The 18,715-nt window shown below is 47.4% G+C and overlaps 1 protein-coding gene across 2 annotated transcripts in view; it reads right to left on the reverse strand.

Annotated features, from left to right (window-relative positions):
- The window catches only part of PODXL (podocalyxin like), a 46,213-nt gene extending 37,393 nt beyond the window's left edge, over window positions 1-8,820 (reverse strand). The window contains exon 1 of one of the 2 annotated variants that reach the window (XM_041413376.1): window positions 8,655-8,820. In XM_041413376.1, coding sequence (XP_041269310.1) covers window positions 8,655-8,694 — 40 coding nt within the window. In that variant the 5' untranslated portion in view covers window positions 8,695-8,820. The remainder of the gene's footprint in view (window positions 1-8,654) is intronic. The other variant, XM_041413377.1, reaches the window with a different exon arrangement.
- Window positions 8,821-18,715: the final 9,895 nt, after the last annotated feature.

Here is an 18,715-nt window from a genome sequence, read left to right on the forward strand (position 1 = left end):
CTGCTCCTTATCAACTGACTCAGTATGTGGTAGAAAACTTCCTTCCCTCACCTGTGCTTTAAACATTTCTTCTGTTGCTTGATTAATTAGAAATGTCCAATGAGGATGCCTTTATTGCTTATTTAATGTGGATATAGGTACATATAGATTAGATATAGTTATTAGATATACCTCAAGGACCTTGGTTACTTGATGTTGTTCCAGTACAACCACTGATAACCAGATTTGTGCTGGCACAGAGCATCTCTTAAATTACTCTGCTTTTTCTCACAGTCAGGGCTCACAGTACTTTGATAAGCAGCACATAATAGTCACCCTGAGAGCTCTCCACTTTACACACCCTGCAGCAGTATCATTTAAACTTTTCTCTCTTTATTTTCCCCCCCATTTGCCTACTTGGTGGAATGTCTTATCTTGCCCTCCTGCCTTTAGACTCCAGGGAGGAGGGGGGAAAAAAAAGTGGTCTTTGCTATTAGGTTTCAAAGAAGCACTTTCCCAAACAGAGTTTCTCCAAGCCTTTCTGAAGAGCCTTTCAAGTCCCCTTTGTCCAAGTTAGAAATTGGGTATTTTTCTCTTTGCCTGTATCCAGCAGAAGCCACTCAGAATAAAAGTCTAACAAGGCTGTCTCCTCATTTCTCTACAATAGATCTAATATATATTTAAGTATTAGGGCTTAATTTCTAAGCCAATTTCTACCTCCTCCTCCAGTTAAACTTGCCAAAATCAATTAAGGCTGAGAGAGAAAATCTCAGCCTTTGCCATTAATAACTGAGGCCTTATTCTTCCACTGCAAAATGACCTTCCTTCCCCTTTCACCACCCTCATCAGCCTTGTGGCCTAAGACCAAAGCTCTCTGCACACAGAGCCTGTGAAACGGCGAAAAAGCCACTGGATTAATCCAATTTTTATTCAGGATGATAAGGATATGAACCAGACCTCAAAGCAGCATCTAAAATGGGACTGACTCAGAAAGAAATAAATTACCTTTTCACTTTTGGAGGAGATTTTAATGCAGATCCCATCTCTGCCTCTTTCTAAGAATCTGTTCTGCACATGACAACAGGCACAGATTTGGTTTTTAAACCCAAGGACCATGTTCTTCTTATTTGTCTGTTCATTTTGCAGCCTTTAGGCTGCACTCCTGACCCACCAGCAAAAAGTTCATCCAAATCCAAAGCCAATTTTTTACGTTTCTGAGCATATACAGAGAGTGTTGCACAACATAAGTGTTTCCAGGGGCATGTCCTGGATAGTTTTGGTGCAACATGAGACCATGTTGGGGAGCATTTATGGAAAAAAGCATCTCTAGTGGGCAAATTATCCCAAGATACATCTGAATTGCCTTCAGAAGGCACAGCTGGATTCAAGGATAACTCAGCTTCAACCTTAAACACCTTAGTTAACTATCTGAACCTCCATGGCCTTACTCTGGGTCCCTCAGTGGGAGGAAAAGCAGAAGAGTCACACTGTGACTCCCAGTTTTCCCTTCCTCCTCAAGTCCAGTCATCCCAGCTTGTCCAAACTGGAACCTATCCCCTTCCTGCTGCCACCCAGCCCCAAGACACAGAACCTCGGATGTTATTCACAAGTGGAGCCTTGCTGAAAGCCAAATCTCAGCCTGTCCTGCTCCCTTCCTTCCCTCTGCTGTCCATTTTGGAGGCACATCCAATGTTCCAGCAGCGCTGGAATTCCCATTGCCCAAAATAAAGGTTCACTCCTGTTCCTCCCCCCTCCCGCTCTCTGCTGGGTGCTGTGGCATCACACTGAGTTGATTTTAATAAGTTGTTTGAATTCTCCTAGTGCCCTTGCAATGCTTTGTCACCAAAGTGTCACCGGTGTCTGCTGAGAGTGCCTGGCCCGCGGCCGAGCGAGGCGTGAGACTGGCGTTATTTACGGGGCAGAAAAGGTGCCTGCAACATGCAGAGCTGCAGGGATGCAAGGATTTGCTAAACAGGCACATCTGGGGGTGAGAAAACTTCCATCAGCAAGACCTGGGAGCCAACAGGCAGATGAGAAATGGAGGATGTTGGTGCTTTTGGAGTTTGAGCAGCTTCGCTTTGATGCCTCAGGTTTTAGCTTTCAGGGGGGAAATGATGCCTCAGGTTTAGCTTTTATATTTTTCACATTCTTTGCTGCTTTAGCGTGGGGTCTGAGCTCCACATTATGGGATGGTGAGCTCTCTGCACGGAGCCGGAGACAAAGCAATTCCTGCTCCAGCTGGGCATCAAGGACAAATGATCCAAATCTCAGCCCAGGAGCACAAACCCCGTGGGCTGGAGAGAAAAACAAGCAGGATGGGAGTGCAGGGGCTGAGCTGGAATTGGACACTGAACTGCAATGTGCACATGGAGCAGAGCTGATCCCAGGGAGAGACCCCGGGAGCGCTCGTGCATTTTGGGACCATTTGGGTTCATCTTGGGGGCAGCCCTGTCTGGGCTCTTGTGCTGCCCGAGGTGCATCCATGGAGGAGATCCTTTGAATCCATCCCTGCTTTATTCTGTAACTCTGTCTAGTCTCTCTTCTAGCTCAGCCTTCACAAGGCATCAGTTTCATCTCTTGAAGGAGAGAGGTTTTTTTTCTCTTTAGGGTATTCTGGCATTTTCTGGTTCCCAATGGATTTCAGCAATATTCAGTGCCAAAGGCTTGCTCTAAGACACACAACAGCTCAAATCAAGTGTACATGGGCATGTAACCCTCAAAAAGTCACCCTAAATAAGCCACCACAGAGCTCTACACTCCCTAAAGTCATGAAAGGTACTATTGGCATTTTTCAAGATTTCCACCAATAATCATTATTTCCAGCATTATTTGCAATTCAAAGCCAGCAGGTAACTTGAAACAGGTTTAGTCATCTTTGAGCGAACCTCAGCTTCCCTCTGAGGGTGGGGAGACCCTGGCACAGGGTGCCCAGAGAAGCTGTGGCTGCCCCTGGATCCCTGGAAGTGCCCAAGGCCAGGCTGGATGGTGATTGGAGCAACCTGGGGCAGTGGAAGCTGCCCCTGCCCATGGAATCATGGAATCATTAGTAGGAAAAGACCTCTAGGAACATTATGTCCAGCCATGAAGCTAACATGCCAGGTCCCCCACTAAATCATGTCCCTAAGCACCACATCTACACTTTTGAACACTTCTCAATGCTGTTTGTACCACAGCAGCTCCAGCTGGGAGAATCGCCCCTCCCCTGACCATTCACTGCACAGTCCTGCCACCAAACACTGAAAAACAGAGAGAGGAACTCCACCACAGCCAGTTCTTTAAACAGCATTTCACCTCTTCAGTTTATAGCTAAAAAAAAAAAAATCTTACATGATTTTTGTATAGTAACAAGGAAGATTATCTGCTTCTTCCCAGCTGTGTCTGGGAACAGACAGGGATTTTTAGCATAAAAATTAGCATCTTTTTGGATAGCCCCAATGGCTGAGAACCTCTGGAGCTGTGATATGAGCAGAGCACATCCCCCCTGCCTGTTTGCAGTGGATCTGTGTATTCCTCAAGGATCCCCAGAGCAAAACACAGCAAGGCTTCAGCCCAGCACAACAACAAATAATTAGAGCACTTAAAACCCAATGAAGCTCAGAAATACTGTCCCCAAACCTCCCAAATAACAAAGCACTGGAGGAAGCACCCTCACTCTGGGGTGTGGGATGCCATCCCACCAGGCAGTTCAGGGAAAAAAAAAATGAGGATTTTTTTCTTTTTATTAAGCCCCAGTGCCAACAGAGAGGTTTTTGGGGGAGATGGATGACACATCCCCAAAGGAGCTGCAGGACCCAAATGGAGAATTGAGGCGGCCTCACAAACTTCAGGTGAAAGACTTCATGGATTTGTTTGGCAATTCCAAGCCTAAAGGAACTGCTCTCTGCAAGGTGGAGTATTTGGCAGAGCCCTGGGGGTGGCAGTGGACTGAGCACAGGTAGCTGGAGAACAAGAAATGCCAGATGACTGCGTGCATTGCTTAGAAAGTGGGAAAAGAGAAGAAAAAAAAAAAGAAAATAAAAAAAAAAAGCAAGGTTTGCTCAGGATCTCTCTGTGAAGGAAAGGGCAGGCATTGCAAGAATTCAGAAACAACATCCTTAGGTGGAGATGGGCCAGTAGTGGAAGGGGCTGAGCACGTAAACAGGCTGAGGAGCAGGAAGCTGGCAGGAGCGTGTGAAAGCTCTGGAGAGGCTGCTGAGATTTTGAGATTTCACATGCCTGCACACGGGGAACGGACCCAACCGGGCCACCCGGATTCCTGCAGGGTTCAAACCCTCTGCTGCTGCTCTGGGCAGAGCTGGGGGTGGGTCCTGGTCGTGCAGGGATGCTGTCAGAATGGGAACAGCACTGGAGATCAGGTGCAGGCTCAGGCTCACAGCCTGCACATTTCTGAGTGTCACCACTCCCCACCAGCTCAGCAGTGGGGAGGGAGGAATTCCTGCACATCCACAGGTGGGTTTGCTACAGGCATCCCTCCTGCCTGGACCACCTGGAGATGAAGCTGCTGGAGGCACCTGAGCTTGGGGTTTGAGCCCCTGTAGCACAGGCAGATGTTACAGCAGGACCTCACCTCCATGGAGCATCACCTGTAAGGATAAAACCATAAAACCCCACTCACCCCATCCCTGGCTCTGCAGAGCTTCAGGGGGCTCTGGGAGGAGTTTAAAGGTGGAATTTAAAAGGTGTTTTTTGCCTCGTTTGCTGCATCTCTTGTACACACTGGCTGTTCTAATACCCAGGGAGCAACATAAAAGCATCTCTAAGGAGCTTATTTCAAAATTTAAAAGCAGGAAAGAATGGCAGAAAACACTGTTTTGAAGGGTTTAATCAATTAATCTTTGAGAAAGATGTAATAGGGTCACTTCAGAGTGTAATGGAAACAGGTCCACACACTGTCCCCACTACAAGCCTGTTTAGTCACAATCCCAGTGTATTTATCACCTCATTTGGGAAAACAGGGCAAAACCTTCTGAGAAGGCAAAGTCAGCTAAACTCAGCTAAATTCTGGCCAGCACAAGAAAAATTGCATGAACAGCTCCTGATTTATGCCAGTATTAAAGATGCTCAGGGCTTCCTGAATCTTAATGGGAAGAAAAATCTCTTTTAAAGCCCATGTTGGCATCAGGGACAGATGGGGGTTTGCACCTGCCTGCCCACCAAACCCTGTGAGTGCCAAGAGGAGCAGGAAAAAACAAGGAGCAGGCAGAGATTTGAGGCAGACCTCTAGGAATTGACCCCAAAGTGAAATCCCCAGGGCCCTGCCTCCACTTGTGCTTTTACCTCTGCTGTGGTGGGGCCTTGGGGACCAGCAAAGGGGCCATCCAGAGCAGCATCACAGATAAAGGCGCAAAATTTAGGGTGCCTAAGCCCCAATAGCTCCTCTGTGCTCTCACAGAGTGATAAAACCCCCAGGGGGACGGGGCACAGCACAGCCAGAGGGATCCTCACTGGCTGTGAATTACCTCCCCCAGTCCCAAAAAGCATCCCTGAACTGGTGCTGGCGGGTTTAGACCTTTTAGAAGCGCAGATGGGGAGAGAAAATAGACGGTTTCTAGGGAAAACAATAACCAAAGTGCTACCCCAGCCTCCCTGCAAATGCTGAGAGCAGATATTTCCAGACACCAGCATGAATGATCACCCTCCTCACAGGCCTTTAGAGCGACTCCCTGGAATTAAATCAGTATATTGCATGGTTCCAGTTCCTTTCATCCAGGAATCTTCGAGTGATTTACAAACAATCCTTTAATTAAGCCTCCCAAACAGCTCCCGGGGTTGTTTTACTGTGTCCGTGTGGGGAATCGAAGGCTTTGCGCGGCTAAAATTGCAAAAAGGTTGCAAAAGTCTTATCAAAGTTCCTCCGAGACAAAATATCTCAGAAGAGCCTCTCTGCTTTGATGCTGATTCTAAAACCCTCCGGTTAAACATTTTTTTTTCTCCTCCTGGGGACATGGCCCCAGTTGCCTCCTCCTGCCCTGTCAGGATTAGTATTCCATGGATAAAATGTTTGTTTTTTAAACGCACACTTCTGACAGCCCATCCACAAACACGAACTCCCAGTACCAGGGAACTCTCAGTGCTGGGGAGGGAGCCTGGGAATTCAGCTTTGGGAATGAAAAGCGGTGTTTTGGCAACAAGGGTTTCAAACCCATCAATCTGTGGTTTGCTTTGAGCCCGGTGCTTGATCTCCGCTAAAAACCCTTCCTGACCTTTCTTGCCCCCAGGACAGGTTTGAGCTGTGGCTCTTTTGAATCCCCTGAGAATAAAAAGTGTTTTTTTTGTCTCTTCCCGATGTAATTTTGCTATCAGACCACCAGTGGGAATACAAGATGCAATGTGGAGAAACAATAAATAAAATAAAATAACATATCCCATGAAGATGCTGTAATGGGTAACTCTGAGCCCCTCTCTGTCTGGTGGAATTTAAAGAGGTTTTTTTTGCTTAATGCTATATTTGCTGCATCTCTTGTACACACTGGCTGTGCCTTGTCTAAAGCTGATTTTCTTCTGATTTAAGCAAGGATATAAAGAGGAATCTCTGCAAAATCAGGGGATTGGGATGTACAAGCCTGGAAGTCAGTATTCCTAAGGAAACTGCTGTACCCCAGAGAGCTGCTTTTAAAAAGTTCATCAGCCTTGGGCTGGTTCTGCTCTGCCCCACACACAGAAGTTGTCACCTTCCAAAACCCAGCTCTGAAATCCCCAACTCTCATTTCACATCCAGTTTAAACACAGCAAATCATGCAGGCTCCATCCCAATCATTATTTCCTAAGACAGATAGCCAAAATACTACAGCATCAATTACAAACTCTTTCCCATTTAAAGAGGAAGGGGGAAAAAAGATGAATTTTAGGCTTTGAGGAACTCAGATGACCACAGCAGATTCCAGTTTTGGAGTTCAGCACTGCTGGGACTCTGAGCCCAAACACTCAGTAAATAGGGATGCCTATCTTGGCCCCTAAGGAAGAAACTCCTGGCTCCAATACTCAGGGAGCAACATAAAAGCATCTCTAAGGAGCTTATTTCAAAATTTAAAAGCAGGAAAGAATGGCAGAAAACACTGTTTTGAAGGGTTTAATCAATTAATCTTTGAGAAAGATGTAATAGGGTCACTTCAGAGTGTTATGGAAACGGGTCCCCACTACAAACCTGTTTAGTCCCAATCCCATTCCCTCATTTGGGAAAACAGGACAAAACCTTCTGAGAAGGCAGAGTCAGCTAAACTCAGCTAAATTCTGGCCAGCACAAGAAAAATTGCATGAACAGCTCCTGATTTATGCCAGTATTAAAGATGCTCAGGGCTTCCTGAGTCCTAATGAGAAGAAAAATCTCTTTTAAAGCCCATGCTGGCATCAGGGACAGATGGGGGTTTACACCTGCCTGCCCACCAAACCCTGTGAGTGCCAAGAGGAGCAGGAAAAAACAAGGAGCAGGCAGAGATTTGAGGCAGACCTCTAGGAATTGACCCCAAAGTGAAATCCCCAGGGCCCTGCCTCCACTTGTGCTTTTACCTCCGGAGCATCCCCCAGCTTTTGTTACCTTGAATAAAAGCACATTCAGCTCTGCAGAGGCTCTTCTGGGAGCTGTTGAGTTGGAGCAGGATTTTATTCTAATTTCATTTAACTATTTTATTTTATTATTTTTTATTCTATTATTATTTTATTTTATTTTATTTTATTTTATTTTATTTTATTTTATTTTATTTTATTTTATTTTTTTATTTTATTTTCTCGCCTTCCTCGATTACAAGAAAGAAATGCCCCACTCCTCACTACCTTTACTCACTCTGGAAAGCATCAGTGCCTTTCCTTTCCCTGCTACTTTCCCATGTGGTTTATGGCCACCTCTCCAACAAAACACCCCACCAGAGAACCACAACTCCATCACTCCATCACCCCGAGCCTCACCCTGAACCCCAACACTACCGCAGGACCCCAGGAGCTCCCAAACTCCTAAGAATCTCCAGTTTCACCTTTTCCCATCTCCACCGTTGACTTCCACTCCCAAACCTCCCCAAGAATCTCCAGTTCTACATTTTCCCATCTCCACCGTCGACTTCCATTCCCAAACCTCCCCAAGAATCTCCAGTTCTACATTTACCCATCTCCACCATCGACTTCCACTCCAAAACCTCCCCAAGAATCTCCAGTTCCACCTTTTCCCAACTCCACCACCAACTTCCACCCGGGAATCGCTGTCTCCCGCAGCATTTCCCACTCCTCTCCCGCGCCATCTCTGGCTCACGTTCCGCGGGTGCAGCACCTGGACCACTGCAAGAACAGCCCAAATTCCCCACCCCGGCTCCACGGGACCCCCAAAAAACGGGGTGAGAAGCTCGGCGCTCCGCACATCGCCCTCCGCAGAGCCCGAACCCCCGAGCGGGGCTCGGGCAGCGGGATGCGGGAGGGCAGAGCCGGAGGCTCGGGCTCATCCCTCCGCAGCACCAAGCAGCACTGCGGCTCCGAGACCCGAGCTGCGCTGCCGCGGAGGGCTGGATGTGCCCCGGCTGCCGATAAGATCGGCGATAAAGCCGCGTTCGGGCTCAGGGTGGGCGCCCGGCGTCCCCGAGACGCTTTTCTCACAAACTCGCCAATAGTAAGGGAAAAAGCGGAGCGCGTCCAGAAGGCGAGGGATGCTTGAAGCGGGGCACAAGGCACGGGAAGCGGAGGGCGGCACTCACCGAGCAGCAGCAGCAGCGGCAGCAGCCCCGCAGCCCGCATGGTGCCTCGGCGCGGCCGTCCCGGCGCGGCTCCCGGCGCTCTCTCCCGGCGGGGCGGGCGGGCGATGCCCTCCCTCCCCCGGCCCCGGCCCCGGGCACGGCCCCGGCCACGGGCTCCCCCTTCTCCCGCCGCCGGGGGAGGCGCAGGACGGCCCCGGACCGCCCCCGCCTCCGCCCCCGGCGCGGGGGGAGAGAGCGCCGGGATGGGGATGGGGATAGATGGGGATGGGGATGGATGGGGGTAGGGATGGGGATGGAGATGGGGATGGGGATGGGGCGGGGATGGATGGGGATGGGATGGGGATGGGTGGGGATGGATGGGAATGGGGATGGGAATGGAGATGGATGCGGAAGGGTGGGGATGGGGATGGGATGGAGTGGGCAGCAAGGAGCAGGGGATGTGCCTGTGGAAGGGATGGGGGAGACTTCATTGGGATGGGAGGTCTGGGGGAGATTTGGGCTCCTCAACTTCATGGAGGAATATGGGGGGTTTCCTTGGAGGTGGGAGGTTGGAGAGGGTTTAAGGGAGGTTGGAGAGGGTTTAAGAGGTTTGTTGGGATGGGGATCTGGGGGAGATTTGAACTTCTCAGCTTCATGGAGGAATTTGTGGGGTTTCATTGGATTTGGGATGTTGGAGAGGGTTTAAGGTGTCATTAGCATGGAGATATGGGAGGGGGAGTTTGGGGATCTCAACTTCATGAAGGGATTTGCATGTTTTGTTGGAGATGGGAGATTGGAGAGGGTTTAAGGGGTTGTTAGCATGGAGATATGGGAGGGGGGGTTTGGGGTTCTCAGCTTCATGAAGGGATTTGGGAGGTTTCATTGGAGATGGGAGATTGGAGAGGGTTTAAGGGGTTTGTTAGGATGGAGGTATGGGAGGGGGAGTTTGGGGTTCTCAAATTCATGGAGGGTTTTTGGGGGTTTCATTGGATTTGGGAGGTTGGAGAGGGTTTAAGGGGTTTGTTAGGATAGCTGTAAGGAGCTATGGTTTGGGGCTTCAACTTCATGGAGGGATTTGGGTGTTTCGTTGGAGTTGGGAGGTTGGAAAGAATTTAGAGGTTTCATTGGAATTGGGAGGTGGGAGAGGGCTTGGGGTTCTTTAAGATAGGTGTATGGAGGATTTGGGATTCTCAATTGCAGGAAGGAATTTGAGAGTTTTGTTGGGGTTGGAAGTTTGGAGAAGGTTTAGGGGGTTTTATTGGTATTTGGGGTTCTCAAATGCAGGGAGGAATTTGGGGGTTTTGTTTGAGTTGGGAGGTTGGAAAGGGGTTTAGGGGTTTAGTTGGAGAGGGGCTTTAGGGGGATTTGGGTGTTTCTTTGGAGTTAGAAGGTTAGACAGGGTTTAGGGGTTTTGCTTGGATTGGGATTTAGGGTTGTCAACTGAATGGAGAAGGAGAATTTCACTGGGACAGGGATGTGGGGTTTGGATTTGGGGTTCTCCACTGCATGGGGGTATTCAGGAGTTTTGTTAGAGTTGGAGGGATCAGGAGGATTTTGGGGTTTCATTGAGGTGGGGATTTGTGAAAATCTGGGGATGGGATTTGGGATTCTCAACTACATGGGGAGATTTGGGGGTTACATTTGATTTAGGAGTGGATTTGGGATTTCCTTCGGGATGGGGGTTTGGGGGGTGGTGGGATTCCTGCCTGCATGGAGGGAAATATTCACCAGGATGAAGACTTTGGAAAGATTTGGGTTTTTTGTTTGAGGGGAGATTTGTCATTCCCATCTCTGTGGGGGAGTTTGGGTTTTCATTGGATTTGGGATGTTGGGGAGGATTTGGGGTTTTTATTGGAATGAGAGGAGTGAGGATGATTTGGCATTTCAACCTACACAGGAATGATTTGGGGGGTTTCACTGAAGCCAAGGGTAGACTTGGGGATTTCAGTATGGTGAAAACTTGTGGGAGATTGGGAGTTTTAATCTGGATGGTGGTTTGTAAATTGATTTTGGATTCCCACCCATATGAGCAAGGGTTTAGGATTTTTGTTTGGATGCTGACTTGGGGATCTCTTTGGTATTCCTACCTGCATGGCAAAAATGTGTGGGTTTTATCAGGATGAGCATATGGGGGTGGATTTGGGATTTTCATCTGGATGGGGGTTTGGGGTTTGATTTCAGATTCACACCCAGGTGTGGGTTACTTGAGCATGTTCAACCATATTAGGTTTGTTTGGGGATTCTCAGCAGGGCTGGGGGTTTATTTGGAGTTTTCATCTGGAGTGCAGGTGTGGGTTACTTGAGGATTTTCAACCATATTAGGTTCATTTGGGGATTTCAGCAGGGCTGGGGGTTTATTTGGAGTTTTCATCTGGAGGTGGGATTAATTTGGGGTCACCTCTGCACACAAACACTGACCCCTCCTCTTCCCCCCAGAGAATGTACATTTTCACAGGAGGTTTTCTGGGAAAGATCTCCACTTGTTTGAGAATCTCTCAAAGGAAACCGTGCACCCAAAGCATGAAGGACAAAATTATGATCAAATCTTGGCATTGTTTTGTGTTGAGGCACTGAAAATTGTTCTGTGGTGTTCAGGCAAGGAGTGCTCACTGCAGCTGGGAGGAGACTGAAAATAAGCTCAAGGCTTTGCACTGAATCCTCCTCTTGGCTCTGCTGGATCCAGAGAAACAGGAATCTTCCCAGCCTGGACCCAGAGGTGGCAAAGACAACCTTCACTCCAAAAATGACTTTTCAAACACGGTTCTCTTGATCCCTTCAGTTAAAGGTGGAGATTATTCTTGTTGCAAGGTTATCTTCAGAAGAGGAAGACCTGCTTGGGTTTGTTGGCTCAGTCCTCCCTGCTTTGCATGTTGTCCCCAGAAAAAGTTTCTTGTCCTGATTTAACTTCTGGGTCAGTTAATAAAAAAATTTAATACAGAAAAGAGAAAAGAAATATAAAAAAAAAATCTTCACAAACTCCAAAAAATATAATTTACAACTTTAAAAAAATCTTAGACAAAAATTTTAAAAAATATAAATTAATATAAAACCAAAATACACAAACATGAAACAAAAAATTTATATTTATGATTATGAGAGGCTTTCCAGGTGCCTCAGCCCAGCCTCACCTCTTTTTGCTACAACTGTGCACTACACAGCACCCAAAACTGAAACTCGAGTTACGATAAATGAATGAAAGTGTTGGTACACATAATTAATGCTTCCAGTATCAGACAGGCAGTTCCTTCTCCCCCTGAGGAGTATTTTTAACAACAGATCCCATTCACACACACACAGTCTCTCCCAATTTTTGGTGTTAACTACCAAGCCAAGACAGCCCGGGGAAAAATCTGGGCTGGTTCAGTAGAACAGATTCTGGGACAGATAGGAGGGAGGTGATGCTGAGCTCCTCAAACTCTCTGTTTATGGCACCAGTGCCCATAAAACACTGCAAAAATATCCTGTGGCTCATTGCCTGGGAGATGGGGTTTCCCCAAGTGTGTTGGGTCTCCTCTCTAACTGTGGGAATAACAGATAAGAACAGAGCTCCCTTGGCAGCAACCTAAGGAAAACAGAACAGAACAGTCTGAAATCACTTAAAAGTGAGGCTGGATTTTGTTTCATTGTGTGTTGTTTGTAGCTAATGAGAGTTAGGAGAAGAATTCTGTCTGGTTGGTCCCATCAGCAGATCTGGGCTGTGCTGGTCCTTTGGCCTTGGGCAAGGAGGATGGAGCCTCACCCCTTGAACATCTAAGTCCTTCTAGACCGTTGGTTTGGGATGTAGGTTTTCTCTTAATTATCACAGAAGGCACCCTGGCACTCACACTGGGAGTTTTGTGAGTTCTCAGCAGACTTGTTGGACCTAACTCTCTTTTGTTCCCTCAGACCTTGGCTGCTGGCAATTACCGCGGTGGCTGAAACAACAGCACGGCCTCCACTTCTTGGAAAAAGGGATTCATCCAGAAACATGGAGCTGAGCCTCCTCTTGCAGGAGGGCAGCAGGAAGGTCTCCCGTTATTCCTGCTGCTTTCCAGGCACCTTCCCACTTGTGCCAGCTCCAAATCTGCCTCTGCTGGAAAGGGGATAATTACTGAGGGTTTCAGATCAAGGCTATGAATTACGAGCAGCTGATGGCAAAAAAAAGGGGATATTTAGCATGACTGCTTCAAAAGCTGGGTGTCTGATAAAGTACATCCCAACCATCAGCTGGGGGAAAGGTCAGGAAAAAACCCTAATTTGGGAAACTGGGCACTTTCCGGGGGTGTCAAAAAGGCATTGCTGTTTGCCAGAAAGATGGAAACAGGCTTTGACACCCCAAGACATGCAGCATTGCTAAATAGGAGCTTTTTCACCTGGGGGTGTCAAAAAGGCATTGCTGTTGGCCAGAAAGATGGAAACAGCCCTTGACACCCCAAGACATGCAGCATTGCTAAATAGGAGCTTTTTCACCAGTAGCCCAGCTCTGGAGGTTTTCCTAAATACCAAAATCACAGGGCCAGGAAATTATGTAGAGGATTTTGCTTTCAACTCCAAACATGAATGTCTCCGAGGTGAAGGGAAACCCTTTGGAGAATGGCCCACATATCTGTCTGAGAAGTGGGAGCCAAAAATAAGAATTCACTATAAAATGTATTATTGACATTATGATTATTTAAAATCTCACGGGCTTAAGTGATTCAAGTGTTTTTTAATTCTGACATTGATGTGGCTGCACACAGGTTCACATTTACCTGGGTCTATGTGTTCCAGCCAAATATTTATGTAAGGCTCTGAAAGAAGAGCACAGGGAGTCAGTGGTTTCAAGGTATGCAAGTCAGCTGGGCTGAAACCCTCTCAGGAGGAGGAAGGCTCCACATGACACAAGATTTCCTTGCTGGGGAAATCTCAAAATGTTTTTGTGATTCCCCAAAGGGTACAAAGACCCCATTTCTTCTGCAGTTTAGAAGTAAAGTGGACAAAGGAGAGGAAAACATAAAAAGGAGAGGAAAACATAAAGTAGGAGTTGTTCTTGTGATTCACTGTGCTGGGATTAATTCCCCAAGACAGTTTTATCTTTTCTGCACCTTGTAATTCCTTCTTGGTTGCGTTCAGATTTGTCACCACGTTTGACTGACGTCTCCAGGCAGCCTGGCAATATTTACCCTGGCAATATTTACCTCTTCTCACAGAAAATGACCGAGGGAAGCCTGCACAGCTTGAAAATCCTTGGGCTAGGATCCAGCTTGGGATCATTTAACTTGCCAGTAATCCGATTTGACTGAATGTCGTCACCTCTCTCCTTGTGGGACTGGGCACAAAGTAATAACGTTTGGAATTCAGATTTGGAGTTGAGATGGGGAAGAGGAAAGGCTGATACCTCAGATGTGAGCAACAGTGTGAGCAACAGCCTGTGGAGTCCTGGGCTGAAGATCACCAGAGGCTATTTCAGGAAGGAAAGCGGAAAAAAAAAAAGCCACCAAAGCCAAACTACCCTCCTTTCATCAAGAGACAAAAATACCTGTTGTCTGATGTTTGTGTTTGTATTTCAGAAGTTGGGGAGTCAGAAGTGTCATGTGGGAGTCTGTTCCTTAGCCTGGACCTGACCCAGAAGAAGGAAACAAAATGCAGCTTGCCTCAGGAGCAGGAATTGTGTGAAGAAAGCCAAGAACAGCCTGGGATACTGCTCACAATGCCAGCCGTCTTTTCCTGAACTTCTGTGAGTGAAGAGGCAAAAATCCTATTGGTATTAGACAAAGATTTGTAAAATCCAGGTTCAGCCCTCAGTTCTGAAATAATCATCTCCTGATCCCAGCTGTGATTTATTTTGAAGACTTCTGTTCTTCCACTTTTCTCTGCTTTTGACCACTCAAACAGATGAAATTTCTGATTCTCTTGGGTTTAACTTCCCAAGAGAAAAAGTGAGGAACCTCATTTTCAGCAAGCTGCCAACGTTCCTGCTAGAGAATCTCCTGCAGTGTTTAATTGACTATGGTAAAGAAATGCTTCCTCGTGTCCAGTCTGAACCTCTCCTGGCACAGGTTCGAACCATTCCAACACATCCTATCACTGGATATCAGGGAGTAGAGCTCAGAATCTTCCTCCCCACTTCCCCTCCTCAGGAAGGTTCAGGGAGCAATTCAGACAGATCTTTTTCCCAGGCCACAGCGAGTGGATGACTCCTGCTCCAAAATCCCTCATGTTCATCCTCCCCCAAACTCCTGCAGAGGAATCTGGGCTGTGAAGGAGCAGTGGAAGACCTCTGAAAGAAATTTGGGATGGGTTGCACCATTTTGCTGGACAAGGGATCAGCAACGCTTCCTTCCAGATGGAGCAGGGAAACTCCTTCAAGTCCCAGTCTGGATTCAGTGGGAATTTCCCAAGATGACCCTTGGGTGCAGCATACCCCTACAACCTAAACATCTTCTGCCACTTTGGCACACACTGCTCTCCAAACTCCAACTCCACATCTCTTTGGAGTGGCCTTGCCACCACCTCTTCCCTTTGACAAGGATCTGCCCCAAAAAAAAAAGCCTGGAAGTTACCAGGGCAACCTGCAAAGGTCCAGCAGCTTGGATCATTGTTTGGGGCTGCAGCAGCCCTGAGGAATTCACTATTTGTTTTAGAGATAAAAGCTGCAACTTTCACACATTCTTCTTCAATTTCACTCTCCATTAAGTGCATTGACCTGTCATAACAAAGCTCCTTGAATTATTAGAGATGAGGGGAATTTTTTGGAGCCTGGACTGGGGAAGGGGATGGGAGGGAGCTTGTGGTTAGTCTTTGTGGGTCCCCTCCATGGAGCATTTAGGATGTGGTTGGGGCCTGGGGGACAGTGAGGGCTGGGAGTGAGGGCCAGAGGGTTGGGTTGGGTCAGGTAGCCTTGGGCAAACCCTGTTTGTTTGTCTCTCTGTCCCTGTCCTGTGTTTCAGTTGCTGTCCTCCTGGTTTTCCTGGTGCTTTTTTAGACATGGATAAAAATTATAGAGGAAAGAATGGGTCAAATGAAAGCCTCATGTCCCAGAGTAGTGGTTGACCCCTCCAGCTCCTCCAGCACTATCAAAAATCTTATTTCCTCTTCCCCACTCCAACATCCACTATTGGACACTGGTGATCCCAGCTGCCTTTGAGCAGTTTCCTCCCTGCCCGGTGCAAGCCAGGGGTTGCTGAGATATGAATCACCTCAGAAGGTTTCCTTCCACCCCCAAAACCCCTCCCTGGACATCAGCATGGCAGAGTTGTGAATCCTGTGTCACCCCAGCACCCTCAATCCTTATGCTGGTGTTTGTTTGTGGTAAGTTAAGGTGAGAAAGGTGCTTTTGGAAAGGGGAATTCACTCCTGTAGTGAGAATTCAAGCTGGGCCAGATGAGTCACTTCTTGCAGTCAGATGAGGTGAACCCCACTCGTGAGTCTCATTTCTAATGCTCAGGTTGGTTTAGTTTTTAAAATGCCATTTTCCCTTCCAGTTCCTCAGTTTTTCAACACAAGCTCCAAGTTACATCCTGCATCTCAACAAGATTAACAAGATGCTCATGGGCTGGATCTATGAAAGGTTTTGACATTTACAGACAGAACATGCTGTGGAAATAATAAATGTTATTATTTCCATGAACTAAAGCTTTGTACGATAAACAAATGTTCTCTTTTTTTCCTCAGCTGTGAGGGGTTTTTAAACACTCCTTGTGGAGCTCTTCTATTTAAAGACAAGGCTGAAAACAAACTGGGAGCTGATTGAAACACTGCATCCCTTTTATTTCCCTGCTTCCATGTTTCAGGGAAGACTAATTTAAGGGACATTCACCCAGTTAGTGGAAATGCGTCACTCTCATCAGCACTAATGGGAATTACAGAAGGACATTGGTTGCAAGGTTGACAAGGATGGAGCTAAATTTTCCTGCTGGAGAATTCCTGCTTGCACCAAAACCTGTGGACAAAGTACTCTTCGGGAGAGGACAGCTGCATCTCTCTTCCCCTCCAGTTGCCAAAGAATAGGAATAAATAGCCAGGGGAAAAGGGGAGGTGCAGAGAGGCAGCAGGGGAAATCTCCATCCAGCCAGTTCCTCACCATTCCTGCAGCTCTGTGTAGGTGCCCACACCAGCAGCACCCCCAGCATGACAATTTTTGAGTGGTGTTTGAAAAGAAAAGACAGCTCAGAGCTTTCCAAGCAGCAGGAAAAGGAAGGACTATGAAGGTGTGAGATCCTGTCATCATCTCCCCTCTGCTGGTACTGGGACTCCCAGCAAATGCTGACCTTGGGGAGGGTTTGTGGTGGTTTCCTTGCTGCAGTTGGGTGCTGGTGATCCATGGTGGCTTTAGCTTCTTCTCTGGCACTCAGATGTAGGATAAGTTAGGCAGGAGTTATTAACCCAAGTCATCCCAAATGTGGAGTCACTGTTGATTTGGCTTAAGCCAAACCTACTGCCTAGGCACTGGGAAATTGTAGCCAGGAGACCTCATGCAAACACTTCACCTCCTTGAGATCCAGCCAGCCTGGGGGCAGAATGCCTCTACCAGTAAAAATAAATTCTCCTTTCCGCCTGGGACACTGGCAATGAGATGGGGTTTATCAGAGCTAAGGAATATTACTGCTCATTCCTGTGGTTCAGATTGATCTCAGAAAGCTCAAATGGATTCAAGAGCTGCCTTTTGCTCACTGCTGTGCAAACAGGCATGGAGAGCATCCCTGTCCCAGCACAGCATAAAGCCACATCCTCTTGGCTGTGTTAAGGATGTTAATGAGGTACCTGGGGAGCTGACATTTAGTGAAGGACAATTAGCAGCATTCACAGTCCTCCACCTTGGTATTTTACATCAGATACAACTCTGCTTCGTGCCTCAGCTCTCTGCTACCTGCAAGGGGAGGGGTTCAGCTCACAGATGCAGGAGGAGATGCCAGGGGAGTTGCTTTGTCCTAAAAATGTCAATTTTGGCTCTCAGGTTGAGCATCCTGAAGGAGGGAGATCTGCAAGGGCACTCTGACACTCTGCAGTGTGATGGGCTGCAACTCTACCAAGATAATAAAAAGAGAAGAGTTAAAAGCCAGAGTGAAGAGAAAAAAGAAGAAAATTAATAAACAAATCCCCAGCAATCTGTGGTTTGTGGCCCGGTCTCCTCTCTCCAGGGTGGCTGGTGGGAAAGTTGAGTGTCCAGGAGAACACTCCAGATGTGGTCTGTGTTTCACTCTGCTGAGATTAACAATAAAAGGAAATTCTGGGAAGAACAGGGGGCTGGGCTGGACCTGCTCCTGTAAGAAACGTGGTGGGAAGGCCCCCGTTTTGGGGAGAGCTTTGCTGAATTTCTGGGACTGAAGGAAGCTGTCATTATGCTGTGCATCCTGTGTGTGAGGGACAACTGAGGAGAACATCTGCAAAAGATGCAAAAGGATCATACAAGGCTTTGACCTCTCTCTCCAGGTTGAACCTGATTGGTTTTCCTGCTAACAAATGGCAAATCCACTCAGAGAAACCCTTCAATTCCTTCCCCAACAGGCTTGCAAACAGCTAGACCTCAACACACCACCAGCAGTGACCACGCTGGAGTGGTCCCATGGCTCTGATGATGGGATTTTGGATTTGGGTTTGGCAAATCAGGCAGCAGGGGATGAAGAGGGTGTGCTTTCCATGGACCTACTCCAGGATCAGAGCTGGATCCCAAAGCTGCCAAGAGCAGGGTGGAACTGGAATCCATACTATTGATCTCCATCTGTACTCTTGGTCTCTATCTAATGTATCTGGGTCTGAACCAGAGGGAAGGCTTAGTCTCAATCCACACCCAATCAGTAAATGCTCCATATCCACTGTAGAGCTCCTATTGCTCCTGGGTCACCAGCAGCCTGGCTTTTTCAAGGGTGTCTCTCCATTTAGGGTCTCTCCAGTCACTGGAGAGGATGGAGATGTTTTCCTCCATTGCCCTGGGTAGGATGAACCGAGAAAGATTAACATGGAAGTTCACTTTTTTTCCTCTGGGAGATGTGAGATGAGGCACAGCTACCCCCTCACGACACAGAAGGCAGTGCCATAATAACTTCCTTCATACCTGGAAATATTTAGGATCCTGAGTCAACAAGGAAAACATGAAATCTGTAATATTTTTGTATTTATAAGTC

The sequence above is a fragment of the Onychostruthus taczanowskii genome, unplaced genomic scaffold (assembly GCF_017590055.1).
Source record: "Onychostruthus taczanowskii isolate IOZ18803 unplaced genomic scaffold, ASM1759005v1 scaffold41, whole genome shotgun sequence".
NCBI lineage: Eukaryota > Metazoa > Chordata > Aves > Passeriformes > Passeridae > Onychostruthus > Onychostruthus taczanowskii.